Source organism: Narcine bancroftii, chromosome 2 (genome assembly GCF_036971445.1).
Source record: "Narcine bancroftii isolate sNarBan1 chromosome 2, sNarBan1.hap1, whole genome shotgun sequence".
In the NCBI taxonomy this organism is placed as follows: Eukaryota; Metazoa; Chordata; class Chondrichthyes; order Torpediniformes; family Narcinidae; genus Narcine; species Narcine bancroftii.
In genome coordinates, this window is record NC_091470.1 from 44,823,641 (window position 1) to 44,847,149 (window position 23,509).

At 41.8% G+C, this 23,509-nt stretch overlaps 1 protein-coding gene across 1 annotated transcript in view; it reads left to right on the forward strand.

Moving 5' to 3' along the window:
- trmt61a (tRNA methyltransferase 61A) overlaps positions 1-23,509 on the forward strand; it is a 50,771-nt gene that overhangs the window by 17,773 nt on the left and 9,489 nt on the right. The window contains exon 2 of the mRNA XM_069916500.1: positions 459-820. Coding sequence (XP_069772601.1) covers positions 490-820 — 331 coding nt within the window. The 5' untranslated portion in view covers positions 459-489. The remainder of the gene's footprint in view (positions 1-458; positions 821-23,509) is intronic.

Below are 23,509 nucleotides of genomic sequence, written 5' to 3' on the forward strand. Positions count from 1 at the left end.
CTGGATTTCATTATTCATTTCTCCCTTACGCATGAGTGCCAGCGTCCTGGTTGCTTTTCTGTTTGGAAATTCTAGGACAACAGTTGATCATATTTCCTCCTTTTTACTTCAAGCAATGAGGTGGAAGATTTGGTAACATAGATTGGGAGTAGAGGAGCACACTTGTACATTTACCCCCTTTCCACTTCCTTTTTCAGTGGTGACTACAGGTTAGGCTAATTACACAGCTTCCCTTGCAAATCAAAAATGATCAGTAGTGTGTTCCTTAAGTGCATGCTTCATTCTCAAACTAAGTGAAGCGTCTACTCTCAAGCCTTTGAAAAAGTACAGTGCTAAATAGGTAGCCCTTTATACTGGACCCATTCACAAGCTTATATCCTGGTGGAATAGTAAGAACCATTGCTAAATTTGGTTATGTCAAACAAAAACATTTAACTTGTTTATTCTTTGTTCTCTAGATTGTTAAAGTTTCTGCATCCTCTTCTCAAAATGAGTTTTGTGGAGTATAAAGATGTAATTGAGAGTGGCGACACTGCCATTGTCTTCCTGGGTCATGACTCTATGTTTGCGATTAAAGTTCAGCAAGGTGGTGCAACACAGACTAAATATGGAGCCATCAAGCATTCAACAGATCTCATTGGAAAGAAATATGGATCTAGGATTACGTGCAGCAAAGGAGGTTGGGTGTATATACTTCATCCAACTCCAGAGCTCTGGACAGTGACTCTTCCTCACCGGACCCAGATCCTCTATTCTACCGATATCTCCCTGATCATCATGAATCTTGAGTTGAAGCCAGGATCAATTGTCTGTGAATCGGGTAAGTTATTTGAATTACATTGAATCTGAGCACTTGGAATTCAAATTTTCCTTGAGCTATTTTTGTATATAACAAGCATGTTTATTAGTTAACAGATTCTCAGCAAAGATTTGCATTCTTCATGCGTGATAGTTTTTTTTCCCTTTAGGAGATGAGGGATTCCAGCTTGCTAGCCTTTCTTTTTCCAAACATTATTGTTTTTGAGGAAATTTTGTTATTCTGATCTCAGTGTGATAAATTTCTTTGGAATTTGAATAATACTGCCTTTGCATTTGGTAATATCATATCCTGCAATCTGCACAACTTGTTCAAAAATTAATGATCTTTTCCATATGCATAGGAAATACTTAAAATCCCATGGTATTAATGAAAGAAGAGGATTAATATCATTCTTAAATAGCTTCAGTCATATTCTGGTCATCATACAAAAGTAATTTAACGGAATGGGTGCACTTCAAAAGAAATTTGTGTGGAAGGCTTGAAATATTTTCGTCAATAAATTATTGCAAGGTTTTCTTGGACAAAGGGTATTCAATTTGATGTTTCGATGTTCATTGAAGCTAAAGTATCCATGATAGTTTTCTTGAATAACATGTAACAAAACCTACAAGAGATCATACTATCTTGGATCCTGTCCTGGGTAATGAGTCAGATAAAATTAATGATCTCATAGTTGGGGATCCTCTTGGAAAGAATGAATCCAATATATTGAATTTCTAGTAAGAGAAAATAAGGTCCAAAACAAGTGCAATACACACAAGTTCAGAAGAAACTCAGCAGCTCACGTAGCACCCTTAGGAAGTAGAAGGTAACCAACATTTTGGGACTGAGCCCTACTACAACAGGATGTGAGGAGTTGGCTACCATAGACAGGGAACCCAGGCTATATTGTGGAGCAATGGAGGTCTTTAAAAGAGATTTTTCACAGTACTCAACAAAAATGTATTCCAATTAAAGACCAGGGTAGGAATAGTCTCCTGTAACTAATTAGGGAAATAAAGGAAAGCATCGAATTAAAAGCTAATAAATCCAAAGTGACCAAGAAAAGTGAGAAACGATTAGAATAGTTTTTGAGAAGTGACAAAAAATACTAAGAAAGGAATAAAGATGGATTCTGAAAGTAAACTAGTTCAGAATATAAAGATGGTGAAAGGTTTCATAAATGTCTAAAGTAAACATACACTTCTTAAAGGATGAGAAGGGGAAATTAATGATGGGTACTGTAATGCAGAAATGGCCGAGGGCCTAAACAGCTATTTTGTGACCGTGTTCACAGTGGAAGACGTGGGCCAAACGGGTAAAGAGAGATGTTAAGGAGGTGGTGGGTGAGAACCTCGATGCAAGCACCATCATTGAAGAGGTAGTGCTAGATATACCAGTGGGCCTGAATGGAGATAACTCCCCTGATCCTGATAAGAGTGCATCCTAGGGCATTGAAAGAAATGGCAGAGGTTATACCAGATGCATTTGTGGTCCAAAGCCCGCTGCGCAGCTCAGACGGCAAAGTCCTCCTCAGCAACAAGATCTCCATCCTCAACCCCAATCTCTTTTCAGTGCCAACCGCTCAGTCCAAGATTCCGCCCTGCTCCAGCTCCCTCAACAGCCCCTAAGGCTAGAGCTGGATGAGGTCCTCACCCGGGAAGAGACGTATAAGGCAATTGAACAACTGAAAAGTGGCAAAGCAGCAGGTATGGATGGAATCCCCCCCAGAGGTCTGGAAGGCTGGCGGCAAAACTCTGCACGTCAAACTGCATGAGTTTTTCAAGCTTTGTCGGGACCAAGGAAAACTGCCTCAGGACCTTCGTGATGCCATCATCATCACCCTGTACAAAAACAAAGGCGAGAAATCAGACTGCTCAAACTACAGGGGAATCACGCTGCTCTCCATTGCAGGCAAAATCTTCGCTAGGATTCTCCTAAATAGAAAAAAATACCAAAATTCTGTAGACTCTAGGAGGTACAACGAATTAGAAGACAGGAAATGTTCTGCCACTTTTCGTTTTTACAAAGGAGTTGTACAAAATATAGATAACTATGGGCCAGTTAGCTTAATGTCCATAGTTGGGAAAATGTTTGATGCTCTCATTAAGGAAGAAATAGCAATATTCCTGAATAGAAATTAGTGAATGGTAGAGCTCTGAGGAGTGCAGTAGAACATAAGGATCTGGAAATACAAGGACACAATTCTTTGAAAGTGGCGTCACAGGTAGATAGGGTTGTAAAGAGACCTTTTGGCACATTGGCTTTCATAAATCAAATTATTGAGTATAGGAGTTGGGATGCTATGGTAAAGTATAAAAGACATTGCTGAGGCCAAATTAGGAGTATTGTTTGCAGTTTTGGTCACCTAACTACAGGAAAGATATCAATAAGATTGAAAGAGTGCAGAGAGGATTTACTTGTATGTTGCTGGGACTTGAACTGAGTTACAAGGAATGTTAAAGAGATTAAGACTTTACTCCCTGGACCTTTAAAGAACAAGGGGAGATTTGATAGAGGCATACAAAATTATGAGGGGTGTGGATCCATTATGTGACATATGCAGAACTTGCAGAATTTCCAGAACTTGCAGAATTCTGGAAAATGGTCTTTTGGACAGATGAGACCAAGATTAACCTGTATCAGAGTGATGACAGGGGGCATAAAGGAACTGTCCATGATCCAAAGCATACCATCTCATCTTTGAAACATGGTGATGGGGGTGTTATGGTCTGGGCATGTATGGCTGCCACAAGCATGTATGGTGCACTCATCTTCATTGATGATGTAACTGCTGATGACAGTAGCAAATTGAATTCTGAGGTGCATAGAAACATCTTATCTGCTCAAGTTCGAGCAAATGCCTCCAAATTCATAGGATGGTGCTTCATTCTACAGCAAGACAATGATTCCAAACATGCCTCTAAAGCAACAAAGGAGTCGTCCAAAGCTCAATACTGGAAAATTGTTGAATGGCCATCAATCATAGAAATATAGAAACATAGAAGATAGGAGCAGGAGTAGGTCATTCGACCCTTCGAGCCTGCTCCGCCATTCAACGAGATCATGGCTGATCTTAAAGTTCAGTACCCCGTCCCCGCCTTCTCTCCGTAACCTTTAATACCCTTATACTGAAGAAATAGATCTAATTCCCTCTTAAATATATTTAATGAACCTGCCTCTACTGCCCTCTGTGGCAATGAATTCCACAGATTCACCACCCTCTGGGTAAAGAAATTCCTCCTCATCTCGGTCCTAACTGGTTTGCCTATTATCCTCAAACCATGGCCCCGGGTTCTGGATTTTTCCATCATTGGAAACATCCCATCTGCATCCACTCTGTCCAGTCCTGCCAGAATTTTATACGTCTCTAGGAGATCCCCTCTCAATCTTCTAAACTCCAGGGAGTACAATCCCAATTTGCGCAATCTTTCCTCATAAGTCATTCCTGCCATTCCAGGTATCAGCCTGGTGAATCGCCTCTGCACTCCCTCCATTGCAAGAACATCCTTCCTTAGATAAGGTGACCAAAACTGCACACAATACTCCAGGTGGGGTTTCACCAAGGCCCTGTACAGCTGCAGTAAGGTATCCTTGTTCCTATACTCAAACCCTCTTGATATGAAGGCCATCATACCATTTGCCTTTTTAACCGCCTGCTGTACCTGCATGCTCGCCTTCAGAGACTGGTGTACAAGTACCCCTAGGTCTCTCTCTACTTCCCCATCTCTTAATCTATTGCCATTCAAATAGTAATCTGCCCTCCGGTTTGTATTACCAAAGTGGATAACCTCACATTTATCCACATTGTAGTGCATTTGCCATGTATCTGTCCAGTCCCTCAATTTATCCAAATCACACTGGAGCTTCCTGACCCCCTCTTCCGTGCACACAACCCCTCCTAGCTTAGTGTCATCTGCAAATTTGGAGATATTACATCCAATCCCCTCATCCAGATCATTAATGTAAATTGTGAACAGCTGGGGTCCCAGTACAGATCCCTGTGGCACCCCACTGGTTACCGCCTGCCACTCAAAAAACGAGCCATTTATCCCAACTCTCTGTCTTCTACCTGCCAGCCAGTTCTCAATCCACATCAATACTTTGCCCCCAATCCCATGAGCCTTGATTTTGTAAGCCAGTCGTTTATGTGGGACCTTATCGAAGGCCTTTTGGAAGTCCAGGTACACCACATCCACTGGCTCTCCCCCATCTATTTTACCTGTCAACATCTCAAAGAATTCCAATAGATTTGTTGAGCACGATTTACCTTTTGTAAATCCATGTTGACTCTGTCCGATCCCTTCTCTGCTAGTCATATGCTCCGCTATTACATCCTTAATAATGGATTCCATCATTTTGCCCACTACTGATGTAAGGCTCACCAGCCTATAATTCCCCGCTTTTTCTCTATCCCCCTTTTTAAATAGTGGGGTAACATTAGCTACCCTCCAATCCATGGGTACCGAGTCTATTGAGTTCTGGAAAATAATTCTTAAAGCATCTGCTTTAATGGCCACTTCCTTAAGTACCCTAGGATGTAGATTATCAGGCCCTTGTATTTGTATCCTTACATTCTTTTCATCACTTGCATTTGGAACAGGAAGTAATCCCGAGATCACCACCCTAGCGTTCCTGTCTTTCAGCTTTCATCCCAGCTCACTGTAACCCCTTTTCATTACCTCCTCCCTTTTCTTGTCAATGTCGTTTGTACCCACATGTACCAAGACATCAGGCTGCTCTCCCTCTCCTCTCAGAATATTTTGGACCCGATTTGTGATATCTCGTACCCTTGCACCAGGGAGGTAGCACACTATGCGTGTATACTTATCTGCCTCACAGAACTTTCTGTCTGTTCCCCTGACAATGGAGTCCCCAATAACTACTGCATTTCTCCTTTTCCTTTTCTTTTGCACCACTCTGCCAGGCTCATTGCCATTGACCTGGTGCCCATGGCCATCTTCTGTCCGGTCATCTCCTGCAACAGAATCCAACACAACATAACTGATGCTGATCTCGTCAATGTTGCTAAAGCCACAACCACTTGCAGCACTGCCGGCTCATCGCTTCTGCTGTTCACGGGGCTGCTCCATGTTCACCGGCAAAGCCTCTTCTCCAACGCTCTCCCTTTTGCTGCCTCTCTCAGCAAACATGGGGTAAGGCACCTGATTGTTACAGAGGGCCCTCCCCTCCATGCCAGGGCACAGCATCTCCCCCTGAGAAACTCAACCTAGCCAGGGACGAGTTTAAAAAGATGAAGGATCTAGGCCTTGTGCAGTGCTCTGATAGTCCTTGGGCCTCCCTACTCCGCACGGTCCCCAAGGCAGCGGGTGGTTGGAGGCCATGCAGAGACTACTGCTGCCTCAACAAGGCCATCATTCCAGACAGATATCTGGTGCCCCATATCCAAAGCTTCACCGCTAACTTGCAAGGGGCATGGATATTCTCAAAGGTTGTCCTCATTAGGGGCTATCACCAGATCCTGATATACCCCAAAGATATCCCAAAAACCGCCATTGTAACTCCCTTTGGATTGTGTGAATTTCTCCACATGCCCTTCGAATTAAAAAAACACGACTCAGACTTTCCAGAGGCTGATGGATGCAGTGGGCCGGGATCTGCATTTTGCCTTCGTCTACCTCGATGACATTTTAATCGGCAGCCACACCCGCACCAAGAACACTGCCCACTTAAAACAATTATTCTCCAGGCTGAGCAATTTTGGCCCAACCATCAACCTGGCCAAGTGTCAGTTTGGCCAAGAGACTATTGACTTCCTGGGCCAGACTATTACCCACTAAGGTAGATGCTGTTTGTTCTTTCCCCATGCCATCATCGGTGAAGGGACTACAAGAATTTGCAGGTATGGTCAACTTTTATCACCGCTTCATCCCTGCAGCGGCCCGCATCATGAGCCCACTATTTCCCCTCATGACAGGACCCATTAAACACATACAATGGACCCAGGAGGTGACTGAGGCCTTCCAGGCCACCAAAAATGCCCTAGCCAATGCCACCCTCCTCGTGAACCCACAGACAGATGCCCAACCACCCTCACGACAGACGCCTCCAGCTCAGTGGACAGGGGTGTACTTGAGCCAATTGTGAATGGACAATGGCAACCCCTGGCCTTTTTCAGTAAACACCTCAGACCACCAGAGCTCAAGTACAGTGCCTTTTAGAACTGTTAGCCTTATACCTGGCAATTCGGCACTGTCATTACTTCCTGGAGGACAGGAAGTTCAAAATTTACACTGACCACAAACCCCCTTTCCTTTGCCTTCAGTAAAGTGTCAAATCCATGGTCAGCCAGGCATCTGTCCTACCTTTCCGAATTTACAACGTTCGTTGAACACATACCCGGCAAATCCAACGTGGTGGCCGACGCCCTATCCCGTCCGGCTATCTTGGCAGTGCACAACCCTACCTTTGGCATTGACTACACAGCCCTGGTTGATGCGCAGCAAGCAGACCCTGACATTCCAGCATACCAGACAGTGCTCACCGGCTTACAACTGGAGGGCATCCAGATCGTCCCTGGCAATTGCACGCTGCTCTGTAACACCTCGATTGGTAAACCTCGCCCTGTCATTCCGGCTGCATGGAAAAGACAGGTTTTTGACTCTTGTCCACAACTCGGCTCACCCCACCATCAGGACTACAGTCAAAATGGTGGCGAACAGATATGTCTGGCACGGCCTTTTCAAAGATGTTTCCCTGTGGGCCAGTCATTCCAAAATCCAGACTCTTATCAAATCTCCACCATAGACATTTGAGCCAGCATGTTGTCATTTCAGCCACATGCACATTGACATTGTGGGGGCCCCTACCCGTATCCAAAGGCACACGTTACCTTCTCACAATGGTTGACCTGATGACCAGAGACAGTGCCACTATCAGAGGCTTTCACAGAAGCCTGCGCACGGGCTTTACTCAGCACTTGGGTGGCACATTTCAGGGTTCCCGAACACCTTGCATCAGATGGGGGCCCAATTCACTTCCAGTCTGTGGGCTGCATGAGCCCATGCCCTGGGTACCCAACTCCACCACACCATGGCGTATCACCCACAGGCCAACGGATTGGTGGAGAGGTTCCACAGACCCCTTAAGGCAGCCTTAATTGCACAGTTTACCAGACCTAACTGGGCTGATGAACTCCCTTGTGTCCTGTTTGGCATCCGCATCGCACCCATGAAGGACCTCGAGGCATCTTCTGCTGAGTTGGTCTACGGCGCACCCCTAGTTATACCGGGCAAATTCATGACAGCTCCTGAGGAGGGGAGCCCCTGACAACTACGTTGTCCCGACTACACGAACACCTAGGCACCCAGGCCCCCACTAAACCTCGACCCTACGGCTTACCCTGCACTTGTGTCCCAAAGAACTTGCTGTAAATATGTGTTTGTTCGCCATGGGGCTCACCAGCCACCTCTTTTAGTGGCTTCACGAGAGGTCATACCTTGTCATCAGATACAATGGCTCCACCTGTGTTTTGGACATTGGCGGCAGGGAAGAGACTTACTTTCACACTCAACCGGTTGAAACCAGCCTTCTTGGACTTTGACCAGCCCATCACTCACCCAACCCCACGGTGCAGGGGTTGGTCTCCTAAAAACAGTGCCCCGATCGCCGGTTTTTGGGGGGTCGTGTAGTGGACCGTGCCTCAGGCCGAATCAGGAAATGGCCGTCAAATGCGGAGACTGGCAAAGCATTTCCTAGGCTGCCGGCAGAGTGGTGAAACTGGCCAATCACCGCCAGTGGATCGCAGGGGGCCCAATTGGGGCCCAGGCATCCGAGATGACCAATCGGCAGCCAGCCCGCTCGAGCCACTCCCTGGTGGTGACGCGGCCGAGCTGACTGTAAAAGGCAGAGCTGCCACTGAATAAACTCGGTATCGAATACACTCTAATGGTGTGTGTGTGTGTGTGTGTGTGTGTGTGTGTGTGTGTGTGTGTGTGTGTGTGTGTGTGTGTGTGTGTGTGTGTGTGTGTGTGTGTGTGTGTGTGTGTCTTGTGGATTCGAGCTACAGCCTTAGGACTATAACCAAGAGCTATAACCTAGCTGTAGCAATAGCGACCTTGCTAAAGGACTATGTATAAAAACTGCTGTAATTTCTACATGGTCAAACTAAAATCTATACAAATAACCTTAAATAAAATCTGAAATATGCACTTTAATCACATGTAACTTGTTTCATTACAAATTTTAAACTGTGGAGCACAAAAAAAGGAAAATAAAATGGAGCAAAAAAAGTCTTTGTCCCAAACATCATGGAGATCACTTGTAGATTGGATCTAAGAATCTGAATAAGAATAGACAATAGCCTATTTAAGCCACAAAAATCTGCACGTGCTCCCAGATTGCTGATTAAACTTTGGGTTACATGGAGTCAGTGCGCAAAGGTTAGAATTTTGCATAAGCATGATGGCTTTTTAAAAGTACTGTTGCGGCATGAGGAGTCCTTGACTGCTATACTGCAAGAGAGAACCCATGTGACTTCTGTGATCCAATGAACAATGTGATGTGATACAATGATCTTTGTAGAACAATCATTTATTTTATTAAAAACTGATAATAAGCCTAAATAGATAGCCATTTCACGTCTACATTATTTCTACTGCAATCACATCTCTATATTCAGATTTCGCAAGTCGATGAAGGATTAAAGCAGTCATTGTTCAATAATGCATCAGCCAATGCTATTCCTCTAGTTTAAAAGTTAATTTGTCAACTTGTCTTTATTAGTATATCAGGCAATGAAAATACTTGCTATTTAAAACAATTTTCAAAGAAGCCATGTTACTGATTAAGGGGTTAAAGTAAACCTGGAGTCTTTGCAATCAGCCCCAAATTTTTGGATGATTAAAAAAAATTTTAATTTACCAGACATGGTATCAGGCCATTTCAGCCTAGGCCACCCAATTAACCTACACCCCCAGTATGATTTTGAATGGTGGGAGGAAACCCATCCAGACACTGGGAGAACGTACAAACCCCTTACAAACAGCATGGGATTCAAACCCTGGTATGGACCCGATTACTGGCACTGTAAGTGTTGTGCTAACCGCTACGCCGACCATACTGTGAAGATTTTTGTGTATACATAAAAATAAAAGCATGATTAATGACTTTGTTTCTGTTCCGTGAACTTGGGAAGATAACTAGAGCCTGAGCTGCTTGGTAATTTTTACCATCCTATCAATGATGCTGTATTAGGCCTCGCTGATTGTAATTGCAAGATTTCTGATATGGTACAAGGTACATTGATCTTAATATTTATCCTGGACATACTATATTTTAATGCTAAAAGCCCCTTTATAGATACCATTCAATTCTATGAAATGTGACCTTGATAGGTCAAATTTTACATGCTGTCTTATAAGAGGGTATCAATTTACTTGATTCCAATTAGTCAAAATCTATTTTCCTCACTTAATATTGATATCAGATACAGGACTGTATCTGTATGTGGATGATGGATTTACATTCCCTATCAAGGATTTAATGCTGCTACCTCACAGTTCAAGGGACCCATGCTCGATCTGTCCTTGAGTGCTGTCATTGTAGAATTGCATGCAGGTTCTTTGGGGAAACATGCAATGAAGTCAGCTGCCTGTGTCTGCATTTTGCTAGGATGGGGAAATAACAGATAAAGTTTTGCTTCAAGTGGATATTTTTGTGATATCTACTTGGGCAGTCCTTCAGGTCACGGATAAGATGCTTCAATTCTAGTTCCAAGGATTCTGAAGTAACTGGTGGGAACTAAGAATTCTTCTACGAATGAGATGTGAGATGCCAGATGGGCCAGGCATATGGATAGTTTTAGAGATGAAACACTCCTTCGAACTTTCACACCAGTTTTTTGTGTGCTTCCACAAAATCGACTTGATGCCATATGGGCCAGGAATTCTCAAGAGTCAATAGGGACGTTTCCTTTTTGTTTGAAAGAGTTTTTGAGATCGTCCCCAAATCATTTCCTCTGTCATCCTGGTAACCTCTGTATGTGACAGAGTTGAGAATAAAATGTCTGTTTCAACTGAATTTAACTGGGAGATGACACTCATATTGATTTGCTTATCCTGCTTAGTGAATTTGGAAGAGACTTTGCGGAGAGACTATTGATGGCACCTTTCACAAGTGCCTGTAATGGTTAGACAAACTTCAGAACCATCTGATTGTGAGAGATGGGAGGGTGGGGTGAGGGAGGAGGGAAGGAAAGAAAAGATGATGCTTTGATAGACTGAATTTTATGCCAGGTTTGAGCTCTTGATCTTCAAATAGGCCTTTACCTCTCAGTGGAAGTTAGTAAGATGGCTAAAACTTGCTAGTTGTGCTCACCTTCCAACTTGACCACCTATCTTCATCAAATAGCTAAGTATAAGATCCCTCCACATCTGGAAATGGGAATGTGGGAGGAGTACGGCCAGGAACTGAGCCAAGGTGCACAGCTGTGTTTGGGTCCAGAAACTTGAATTCTGTAATAGCAATGAGTGCAAACCTGAGCCATGACAGAGATCAGAAGCAACCATTTGAAGTGACCCTGAGGCTAAGAAATATAAGATAGCTGTTACCCTAACTTTATGGACAAAGCAGTGGACACTTGAGGTTATAGGTGGCCACTTTGTCCTGTAGAGCAAAGGATATTGCTTGATTGTTGAGTCTCCAAATAGCACCGTTTCAGGGAAATGAGGATATTAGAACTGGTTGGTCTTTGAATTAATAAGAACTGTTATTTTTCAGATCAGTTTCCTTGTAAATTTGCATTTGAAGTTTTTATTTGCTAGAACAAAATTAAGGAAGACCAAAGGACCTGCCAAAAAAAAGTGTATTTCTGATGAGCAAAAAGTCCTTAAGAAATACATAATTGCTTTGTTCTAAAAGAAAACTTGGTATTTGAACTACCCAGAGCTTTTTTATTTTGGGGTTGTGCAAATAGATTCTGCCCTCAACATCTTTTGGGCTTAAAAATCTAAAGTCTTTGGAATCATGTGTATTTTTAAAGTATTGTGCACTGATCAATTTTCTGAAGCCAATTTTCAGTGCCAGGGATTGAAAATGGAGCCATGTAGAAAACAATTAAAATGATCAGCAATCTAAGAAATTTTTTTGGGATAGGGCAAAAATGTTTGAGTCGTTCTGGAAAATTTAGTTTTTTGCTTATCTGCTGCAATGAAATAAATCTTATCACATGCTTAAATATGTAGTAATACAAACTTGTATGGAGGGAGCAGTGACTGTTTAGCTGTTGGATGTGATGGCTTTGCAAATGGACCGAAGCACAAGACTGAAGCTTCTCAGCATTTTAGGAGAGCATTTTTACTTTTTAATTTCATTTCCAAACCAGATTTATATTGTGCCAATGGTTGATAACTAATTACATCTAATTATTCTTCAATATTGCAAGGCTTACCCTGTGTTGGAAAATAATAGTTTGAAGATTTTCAATACCATTTGTTGCTTTGACTCTTTTGACCTTATTTCCTTTCATTGTAATTTTTTTTTGGAAAGTATCAGCATAAACCTCCCTCTTAAAAGCTATCAGAGCATATTCTTACACATTAGTGTTTATAATAAAATCCCCAAATACAAGGAAGAATCACTGCCATATTTATTCCAGTTGAATTTTTGCTTTTTCAAAATAGTAAAAAAATGGGATGATGATAATCAAATATTTTGCTAACTATTCTACTTTTTAAAAAAAATGGCTATCATCTGATGTGGTTAAACATTTGCTTAACCATAGAACACTACAGCACAGAAACCGGCCCCTTTGAACCTTCTAGTCTGTGCTGAATCATTTTTTTTGGCCTAGTCCCACTAACCTGCACACAGTCCATAGCCCCTCACACTGCTCCCATTTATGTACCTGTCCAAATTCCTCTTAAATGTTAAAATTGAGCCCACATTCACCACCAGCTGTCAGCTCGTTCCACACTCCACTCTTATGTGTGTGGAAAAAGTTCCTCCTCTTAAACATTTCCCCTTTCACTCTTAACCCATGTCCTCTGGTTTGTATTTCACCTACCCTCGGTTGAAAAGGCCTATCTATGTTTACTCTGTCTATCCCTCTCATAATTTAAAATACTTTTTAAATGTTTAATTTAATGTAAATACCCTTTATTTTTACTCTATGATCTGTATTCTCAGTTCTATTTTGCAAAATTTCTGCAGAACTGTTTCATGTAAATATTTGCCATATCTCTCAAGCTTCTACAATATTTGAAATGCCAGATATATATAAAATAAATGAAATAGGTGTGAACAGTTCATCAACAAATGAAGTTGGTGTAAGGGGCTGCACTTGTCTCTCTCTAGCATAGTTTTTTTTATTCCAGGGGACTTTGGAAGATTATTGGCAACCCCAATATTTCTAGCACTTTTTTTCCTCTCTGGAGTCCTTTCTACCACTTGGGATTTAAGATGTAAATCAACAGATCTGTGATTTGTTTATCTCTAATTTGAATGACATCTTTTGCATTATTTTTCTCTTAGTGAAGTACTTTTCTGGTCATTCCAATTTATATTTAATCTGTGAAAGCAGTGACAAGCTACAGTACAACTCCAATTATCCAAAATGGTCGGGAGCACGCCTCTGTTGGATAAATGGGTTTTTGGAGAACTGGTCATTTTTTTAAGAACAGCCCAGTAGCAACAGCAAATTACTTGTATCAATGTTTAAACAACAAAAAAAAACAAGAGAAGGTTTTTTAAGCATTAAAATAATTCTCACCAAAAAAAAATGCATTAAAATAATTCTCACCAAAAAAAATGCTGGCAGCAGCTGATCCCCGATGTCCCAACCGCTGCCATCAATCCCGGACACAACCCCACCGCTGCTGTTGATCTCCAGGGAGGCTTCCCGGGCTGATGGAACACTCACTAGCAGGTCAGCAGGCTTCTGTCTCCCCGGAGCTCCTGACACCCAAGTCCCGACTCCAAATCCTTCCCTGAGCCTACCGCACACGCAGGTGAGAATGTGTGGAAGTAAGCCGAGGGGAGGGTTTGGACTGTGCATCAGGTGTGCTGAGGAAGAAAGGGGAAGGGTGAGGAGAGAAGGGGAGGAGAAGAGAGAGGAGGGAGGGAGGGAAGGGGTGAGGAGAGAGGGAGGGAAGGGGTGAGGAGAGAGGGAGGGAAGGGAAGGAAGAGGAGAGAGGGAGGGAAGGAAGAGGAGAGAGGGAGAGAAGGAGAAGGGAAGGGAAGGGAGAGGAGAGAGGGAGAGAAGGGGAAGGGAAAGGAGAGGAGAGAGGGAGAGAAGGGGAAGGGAAGGGAGAGGAGAGGAGGGAGGGAAGGGGTGAGGAAAGAGGGAGAGAAGGGGGGAGGGAATGCCACTGAGCCCAAGGTCTCGACTCACTGGCAAGTCAGCAGGCTTCTATCTCCCTGGTCACCAGAGCTCCTGATGCCCAAGCCTTGACTCTGAACCCTCCCTTCAGCCTGCCACACATGCACACCAGAGAGTCCAGTGTGCAGTAATTGGCCGAGGGGAGGGTTCGAAGTCGGTGTTGAGATTTCCAGTGTGCCAAGGAGGGGAGGGAGGAAATGCCACTGAGCCTGAGGTTCCACTCCTGCCTGGGAGGTCGCTCTCCTTGATGATGCTGAGATAAACACTTGTGGCTTGGAGACAGTGGCACACAGTTTGAGAAGGAGAGTTGGAAAAAACCTTAGTAGGGGAAGGTAAAGAAGAAATGAAAAGAGAGAGGAGAGTTACCTGAAATGAGGATAATCATTGTTCTAATTTCACATCGAGTGAATTTTGGATAAATAAAGATTTTGGAAAATCGGAATTGTACCGTATTTTGTCATTTTCAAATGTCTTCTTGCTTTCCCCAAATGTCCTGACTTTTCTTTCCACATTTAAAATTAATCCCAGCCTTTGTGTTTCATTTTAGTCTGCTGAGCTATGCTAGAATTTGCATCTTTTTAATAATTTCATGACCTGAGTGAAACATGAAAAGTCTGCAGATGCTATGTTTGTAGTAAACGCTGGAGGAACTCAGCCGGTTGGAGGGTGCCTAGTGCCAATTTATGGATGGTCTCAGTCTGGCAGTGCATGAGACCATGGACATAAATGTCAGCAAGAGAATGGGATGTCACTGGGAATCCATGCTATTGTGGTGGACAGAGCCAAGGTGCTCAACAAAGCAAACTCCCAGTCTCTCCGATATTGAGGAAACCACAACTGGAGGGAGGATGTGTGGGTGCAAATGGATCCTCTCCTGCGGTCACAGGGGTAGTGGCTTTCCCTCTACCACCATTAATTTGGCGCTCATCTGAATATCCTCCATTATCCACACATCTGCCCTGGCCCCTTCCACCCCCATGCTCAACAAGGACAGGATTCCTCTCATCCTCATCTACAACCCCATCAGGCTCTGCAACCTACACATCCTCCTCCACCATTTCCACCACCTACTACGTGATCCCACTACTAGACATTGTTACGAGCCCAGAGGACCCCAAAAACCAGCAGCAAACAAATATTCACCAAGACAGAAATTTTCTTCATACATAATATTAAGATCAATATTTAAATTATTTTTTAACTTAATCTACCTTAACCTTAACCGCCTTCTAATTCTAAGCACACGTGTATATGTTCAGGTAAGTTCTTTGTTTCAGTGTCCATTCATTCACTTTTCACTTCTCCAGGTTCACTGGTATCAGGCAATTTTCCACACTGTGCACAGAATTTAACGTGTGTGATCTTCACCAGATTCTGGTGCTTTAACTCAAATTGTTACCACTCAATAAGGTCTTTGTTGGTTTCAGAGAGAGATATTCATTGTTTGTTGGATGGACACACAAACTGATCTCCTTCAATCAGCTACTTCAGTGCTTTGCTGAAGACACCATCTCCTGTGTGTATCTCTCTCTCTCTCTCTCTCTCTCTCTCTCTCTCTTCCCCCCCCCCCCTCCCCCCCATGCAGTGAAAAAGCCTGACTGTAAATGCGGAGATTCTCCGCCTGTACATTGGGATACATCTCTGTGAATGCGCCGTGGCCGGCTCCCTCTCGGGGAAGGATAATTGGTGGAGCACAGCGCTCTGCCACCTCACGTGAATGTACAGCCACTGCAAGTTGCTGGCTAGGGGTGAGCTGATGATGTCATGATAAGCCATCAGCCTGCAACCTATCTCACCCCTCTCCCTCCATGATCCCCTCAGGGCAGGGATGGACAGCAGGAGCTGTCAGGGTGGGAAGGGCAGCGGGGGCCATCAAAGCAGGAGCAGCCAGAGGGGGCTGTCAGGGGGCAGCCAGTGCAGGCTGTGACAGTCCTGCTGGCTGCACCATCACAGAACAGTTCCAGCTGTGTGGGGGATTATGGGTATGGAAGACAGCCATTGCTCTCCTTTTAAGGCTGCTCCATGAAAGGTAAGTTTATGTTTTCCCTCCGCACTTATAGCCGGCCTCCAGGTGGAGGCCTGGCATGAAAGGGCCTTCTGTTTGCAAAACCACATGACCCCTCTTGGAACCTCAGACTTCAAGCTGGAACCAATTTTAATAGCAATAGAAGATTAATCAGTTTCTGAGCCTGGACATCTGTTCCTTTAAAGACAATAGTCCATTCCAATTCTACAAAATTAGTCCAATTAATAGCTACTTGTGAAGTCTTCATACGCACTCTTCATGGTTTCTGTAAAGGCACTGGCAGAGATGAAGTTTATGCTTGGACATAGCTCTTGGATTTCAAATGAGATGTCTTTTGTGAAATGTTAATGTCTCTTGTAGAATTGTAAACCCCCACAATCTAACCTTGCCCCTTAAAATATATTTTATTCCATAATTGTATTATTCCATAACAATACATATTCCCCTCTCCTCCCTTCTCCACCTTCCATGACTCCTTTGTCCACTCCTCCCTCCCCACTAATGTCTCCATGGGACCTACCCCTGTGACGTACTTATTCTGTTTAATTCCTCGAAGAAAGGCTCAAGCTCGAAATGTCAGCATATATCTTTGACTCCTATAGACGCTGCAAAGACCAACTGAGTTCCTCCAGCATTTCGGTGGGTTTCATGACAGTCAACACCTGTCACTTTTTCAATTCATTGAATTTTTGTTGTTGTTGATGAGGCCTCAAAGTGACTTTATCTTCAAATTGTTTTTTAAAAATTCCTACACAGTTATGTAATGGTCATTGCTCAGGAATGGTGATGAAAATGTTATGGTTTCATTCCTGGTCTAGCAAAACTCAAAAAGATCACTTATTTTATAATTCATTCTGCTTCAGCTCTTCCTGTCACAGATACCTAAACCCGACACTATTTTAAAAAACAAAATGTCTTGTTTTGGACTTTCCATTGCTCAATATGGTGCTTTTAACTGCTGTTCATCTTCAGATGCTAAAGCAGTGCTGATCATCACAGTACCTTTGACATTATTTTTCTGTGATCGATTGAATATTTCCCTGTTGGAAAGTTACATGAAGTATGAATCAACAATTGTCATGGCATGTTAATTAGTATTAATGAAAAGCATAAATTTAGTGATTCTTGCTATACTGTACTCACACTCTCTTTTTTGATAGAATCAATTTAATCTTTTTCTCATTGTTCTTGGAATTCGGTCAAGGCTGCATCCTGGGCTTCTCAGTGGGTAAAGAGGGGATTCAGCTTAAATCACAGTCCCATCAAAATTTTATTTGGATTTGACATTTCTGCAGCTTCTCCATAAATTCAACCTGATGCTATATCAAAAATATAATGTGGTGAAGGTGGAAGGACAGTGCAGAAACTGGCAGAAGCATGTATGGGGTCTTAAGTGCTGAATAAAAAGAGTTGATTTAAAGGTCCATTGAAAAGGTCATATTTTATTTTTAAAAATATATCTTTACCACATCTACTAATTGGCTGTATCATAATTTTGAGTTCCTTCAATTTTGCATTCAAAGTTGTTTACTTTGAAAATAAATTTATTAAGCTTTGATTTCCTGATCTACCAGCATTATCTTAAATGAATACTTGTAGTTTCTTAGAATTAGTTTACTTTCACCATTTAAACAGCATAAAATAGCCATTTACTACTTTCCAGTAACTAGTTGGCTTTCTTCGATTATTTAAAATCAAATCTATCGTTTATTGACAATTTAATAGAAATGCAGCACTTCTGAATATTTTAGTGGAGGAAAGCGTCAATTTTTAAATATTGTAGTTAAATTAAGAAAAAAAATACAACAGGCTGTCTTTTCTAGTTCTCAGATGAAAAGCTTTATGGATGACCCAGTAAAGTAGTCCTTTTGCAAATCTGTAGGTTATGCCAGCAAAATAAGATGCTTCCTAGTCTCTGATATTCAAGCTTATTCTTTGCAGAGGAATCTATAAATTAATACCATCTTTGTAGCTTTGTAATGTTACTACAGTTAATCTACTTTTCTCCTGAAATTGCATAACATAACAATTACAGCACGGAAACAGGCCATTAGGCCCTTCTAGTCCGCACCGAACCAAACACCCCTCTCTAGTCCCACCTCCCTGCACAATGCCCATAACCCTCCATCTTCTTCTCATCCATATACCTGTCCAACCTTTTCTTAAATAATACAATTGACTCCGCCGCCACTATTTCTCCCGGAAGCTCATTCCACATGGGTACCACTCTCTGAGTAAAGAAGTTCCCCCTCATGTTACCTCTAAACCACTGCCCCATAATTCTTAACTCATGTCCTCTTGTTTTAATCTTTCCTCCTCTTAACGGAAATAGTCTATCCACATCCACTCTGTCTATCCCTTTCATAATCTTAAATACTTCTATCAAATCCCCTCTCAACCTTCTACGCTCCAAAGAATAAAGACCTAATCTGTCCAATCTCTCCCTATACTCTAGATGCTTAAACCCAGGTAACATTCTGGTAAACCTTCTCTGCACTCTCTCCACTCTGTTTATATCCTTCCTATAATTAGGCAACCAGAACTGCACACAGAACTCCAAATTAGGCCGCACCAACGTCTTATACAATCTCAACATCACCTCCCAACTCCTATATTCCATGCAATGATTGATAAAGGCCAGCATACTAAAAGCCTTCTTCACCACCCTATTCACGTGAGTTTCTACCTTCAGGGAACGATGTACCGTTACTCCTAAATCTTTCTGCTCTTCTGTATTCATCAATGCTCTCCCATTTACCATGTATGTCCTGTTCTGATTCTTCTTACCAAAATGAAGCACCTCACACTTATCAGCATTAAATTCCATCTGCCATTTTTCAGCCCACTTTTCTAAGCAGCCCATATCCCTCTGCAATCCTTGAAAACCTTCTTCATTATCCACTATTCCACCTATCTTAGTATCATCTGCATATTTACTAATCCAATTCACCACCCCATCATCTAGATCATTAATGTATATAACGAACAACAGTGGGCCCAATACAGATCCTTGAGGCACACCACTGGTCACCGGCCTCCAACCTGACAGACAATTATCCACTACCACTCTCTGGCCTCTCCCTTTCAGCCAATGTTCAATCCATTTGACTATCTCAAAATTTATACCTAAAGACTGCACCTTCCTAACTAACCTTCCATGTGGTACCTTATCGAAGGCCTTTCTGAAGTCCATATAGACAACATCCACTGCGCTACCCTCATCCACATTCCTAGTCACCTCTTCAAAAAATTCAATCAGATTGGTCAAACATGACCTTCCTCCCACAAATCCATGTTGAGTGCTCCTGATCAGACCCTGTCTATCCAGATGTTTATAAGTACTATCTCTAAGAATTTTCTCCATTAATTTACCTACCACAGACGTCAAACTTACAGGCCGATAGTTGCCAGGCTTCCTCCTTGAACCCTTTTTAAATAACGGAACCACATGCGCAATGCGCCAATCCTCCGGCACTATCCCCATATCTAATGACATTTGGAAAATTACCGCCAGAGCCTCTGCTATTTCCTCCTTCACTTCTCTCAATGTCCTGGGGAAGATCCCGTCTGGTTCCGGAGAATTATCCACCTTTATATTCTTCAAAAGCCCTAAAACTACACCTTTTGTAATCTCTATATTCCCCATATTTACCCAATTTGCTTTTTTTATCTCACATCTCCCAATATCCTTCTCCTTAGTGAATACCGAAGAAAAGAAACTGTTCAATATCTCCCCCATTTCTCTAGGCTCCACACACAGTTTTCCGCTCTGATTTTCTAAGGGACCAATTTTGTCTCTTACCATTAACATATTTGTACAACTCTTTTGGATTAGTTTTTACCCTGCTTGCCATAGTTTCCTCGTACCTTCTTTTAGCTTTCCTAATTCCTCTCTTAAGATTCCTCTTACATTCAATGTATCTTTCAAACATCTCCTTAACTCCATGCTTCTTATATCTAATGTACGTCTCCCTTTTTCTTCGAACCAAGTTTCCAATATTCCTTGAAAACCACGGCTCTCTCAAACCTTTTGCCCCTCCTTTTAACCTAACAGGAACATAAAGCTTTTGCACTCTCAAAATCTGATCTTTAAAAGACTTCCATCTCTCTACTACATCCTGCCCATAAAACAAATTGTCCCAATGCACACCCTCCAAGTCCTTTCGCATCTCCTCAAATCTAGCTTTTCCCCAATCAAAAACCTCAACCCTTGGCCCTGACTTCTCTCTTTCCATAATGACATTGAAGCTGATGGCATTATGATCACTGGACCCGAAGTGCTCGCCAACACTAACCTCCGTCACTTGACCCATCCCATTTGCCAACAGTAGATCTAACACTGCTCCTTCTCTGGTCGGCACCTCTACATATTGTTGTAAAAAACTATCTTGCACACATTTCACAAACTCTAACCCATCCAGTCCTTTCACAGAATGTGTTTCCCAATCTATATGTGGAAAATTAAAATCTCCCATAATTATAACCCTGTGCTTATCACAAATATCTACTATCTCCCTACAGATTTGCTCCTCTAGGTCTCGGTCCTCTCCGGGTGGTCTATAATACACCCCTACAAGTGTAACCTCTCCTTTCCTACTCCTCAGTTCCACCCAAATAGCCTCCGTGGATGTGCCCTCTAATCTATCCTTCCTAGGCACCGCTGTAATATTTTCCCTGACAAGCAATGCAACCCCACCTCCTCTTGCCCCTCCGACTCTATCACACCTAAAACAACGAAACCCAGGGAAATTCAGTTGCCAATCACATCCCTCCTGCAACCATGTCTCACTAATCGCTACCACATCATACTTCCAAGTATCAATCCACACCTTCAGCTCATCCACCTTTTTTACAATACTCCTGGCATTAAAATATATGAATTTCAGAGATTTCCCAATTTTTTTTTGGATGAATTTAGTTCTATTATTTAATACATGTCACATGCTGAGTTTAGAATTTCATCCTGAAGAGCACTAAGAGAAAGGGAAAATATTTTGTTGGAGCAAAACCATGATGGAAGAGCATTCCATTTAGAGGTGGTATATGTTTTATTAATAGATGAATAGACAAGCAGCTCTAATTTGCCAGCATAACATCTCATCAGCATTATTGGATTGTGTATAGCATTGTAGGAAACAATAAAAATTTGACAATCTTGTTAACAAACTAGATTTAATTAGGAAAATATTTCAAACCATTTTAATGATATCTTATAAATCCAAAAAATGCATTGCAATAGTTAAAAATATCTCGATTGTCATGGCTCTTGGTATTTCTGAATAAATACAGAAATGAAAAATGCATAGTGAAATGTTTTGTATCATTTGTTCAGAGATTAAAGCTGAAACCGTGGATCTAAGGAATCTCCAAATGCAAATTTTAATCTCTGCAGCTATAGGTTTTGCTTCAGGCAGGATTAAATTTAAAAAAAGACTTGTCCATAAGGTTAGCTGATTACACAAACATGTGCAAGCAAGCATGATGTGGAGAGGTTTTTTTTTAAACATGATCATGTGATTTTGCTGGAGATGTGCTCAAATGATGCTTGCAGATGGTGCTTTCAGAAGCAGCTGACTTAGGAAATGAAAATAAACAAGAAGCCTCTTGTGCATTTTAGTATGAAATTTTTTAAATATGTTATGGATTAATGTGAAACAAATTTTGAGGTTGTTTAGCATCAGTTTTAAAATTTGAATTTGGAGATTTACTTAAATCTGAGCTATGTCTCGTCAGCATTTATTTTGATGGGTCCTTGCTCAATCCTTTTATGTTACTGCCAGTATGGAAACAATTTTTTTTAAATATTGTGCATTGAATAAATTTGGACCTACTGAATTTTATGTACGTCTATTTTTTTCCAAGAATTTTCTGATAAATAATTGTCTGAAATTTGCACAGTATTTCTTTTTGCTAAATTGTAAATATTTTGCTAATATTTCAGTTCTATTGGGATACCAATTATTTTTATTATTATTCAAGAATAATATCAAAGTATGCACGTGAATTTATGACAGTTTCTTAGCGTCAAGAATGGTTGGATAGTTCCTGTGGTAAAATTCTAATATCATTCTAAATGGCTTATTCATCTTTGCTGCAGTCGAACTTCATTCATGTAGAAATTTGCATTTGAATGGGAAGCGGTTGAATTAGCATTGTATTCTTGTCATAAGGGAAGACAACCGGACACAAGGTGAGAACAAATGCAATTTCTGAAAATTGTGATTTTTAAAAAAAATTAATTTGGACATACAGCATGGTAACAGGCCCCTCTGGCCCATGAGCCAGTGCTGCCCAAATACCCAATTAACCTATATTTGCTGTAAGTTTGAAGGGTGGGTGGAAACTGGAGTACCCGGAGGAAACCCATGTTGACACGGGGAGAAAGTATAAACTCTTTACAGACAGCACCAGATTCAAACGTGGGTCACTGGCGCAGTATTAGTGTTGCACTAACTGCTACGCTAACTGGGCTGCCCACTCTAGCCACTATGCTAAACTACAGCTCAGTAATGTAACTGAGAAAATGTGCATTGTACGCCTGGTATTGCAACCACTTCAAGATTAGTTTTGGAGCTTTAAAAGCCAGAGAATTCCGAGCATTCTCCTGTTTTCACATTAAGTTTGTAATGATTGGCTTTTATAGGTTGTGAAACTTGTCATGCACTATCAGAACCAGTCCAAACTTGGCATTCTGCAATGTGAAACCTACAAAGAGCCCTTAATTCCCCCTGAGTTTTAGCATATTATATGACTTCAGGCTGTTCACTTTCACCTTCATCTGTGGTTCTCAACCTTGTTCTTTCCACTCACATACCACTTTAAGTAATCCCTATGCCATCGGTGCTATGTGATTAGTAAGGGATTGCTTAAGGTGGTATATGAGTGGGAAGGGAAGGTTGAGAATCACTGACCTACATTATTACTATTGAAACTCATCATTGTTAAAATTAATTCATTTTATTCCAAAACTCTTGGAGTTTCATTTTATCTAGAAAAGAAGAAGCAAACTAATATTTCAGGTAATGTCATCTTTTGAACTAATAGATAGCAAACATTTGAATAGTTTCAAAGGACATGGTAGGAAAATAAATTTTAAAGTGGGAGAAGGAATTAATGACATGAGTGTCTTATACCTCGGTCAAAGGAAAATTAAGATATTTGTTGAATAAAATAATTAATGAGATGCTAATGAATAATGAATCTTAAATAAGAACAGGTTAATAACGAAGATGATGGGAGGGAGCTCTTTCAGTTTGGCGACCAGATCTGTATACAATACTCCAGGTACTGCCTAACCTGTATCATGAAGTCCCAACCCTTGTACACAAGGGCTTCATCTGCCTAC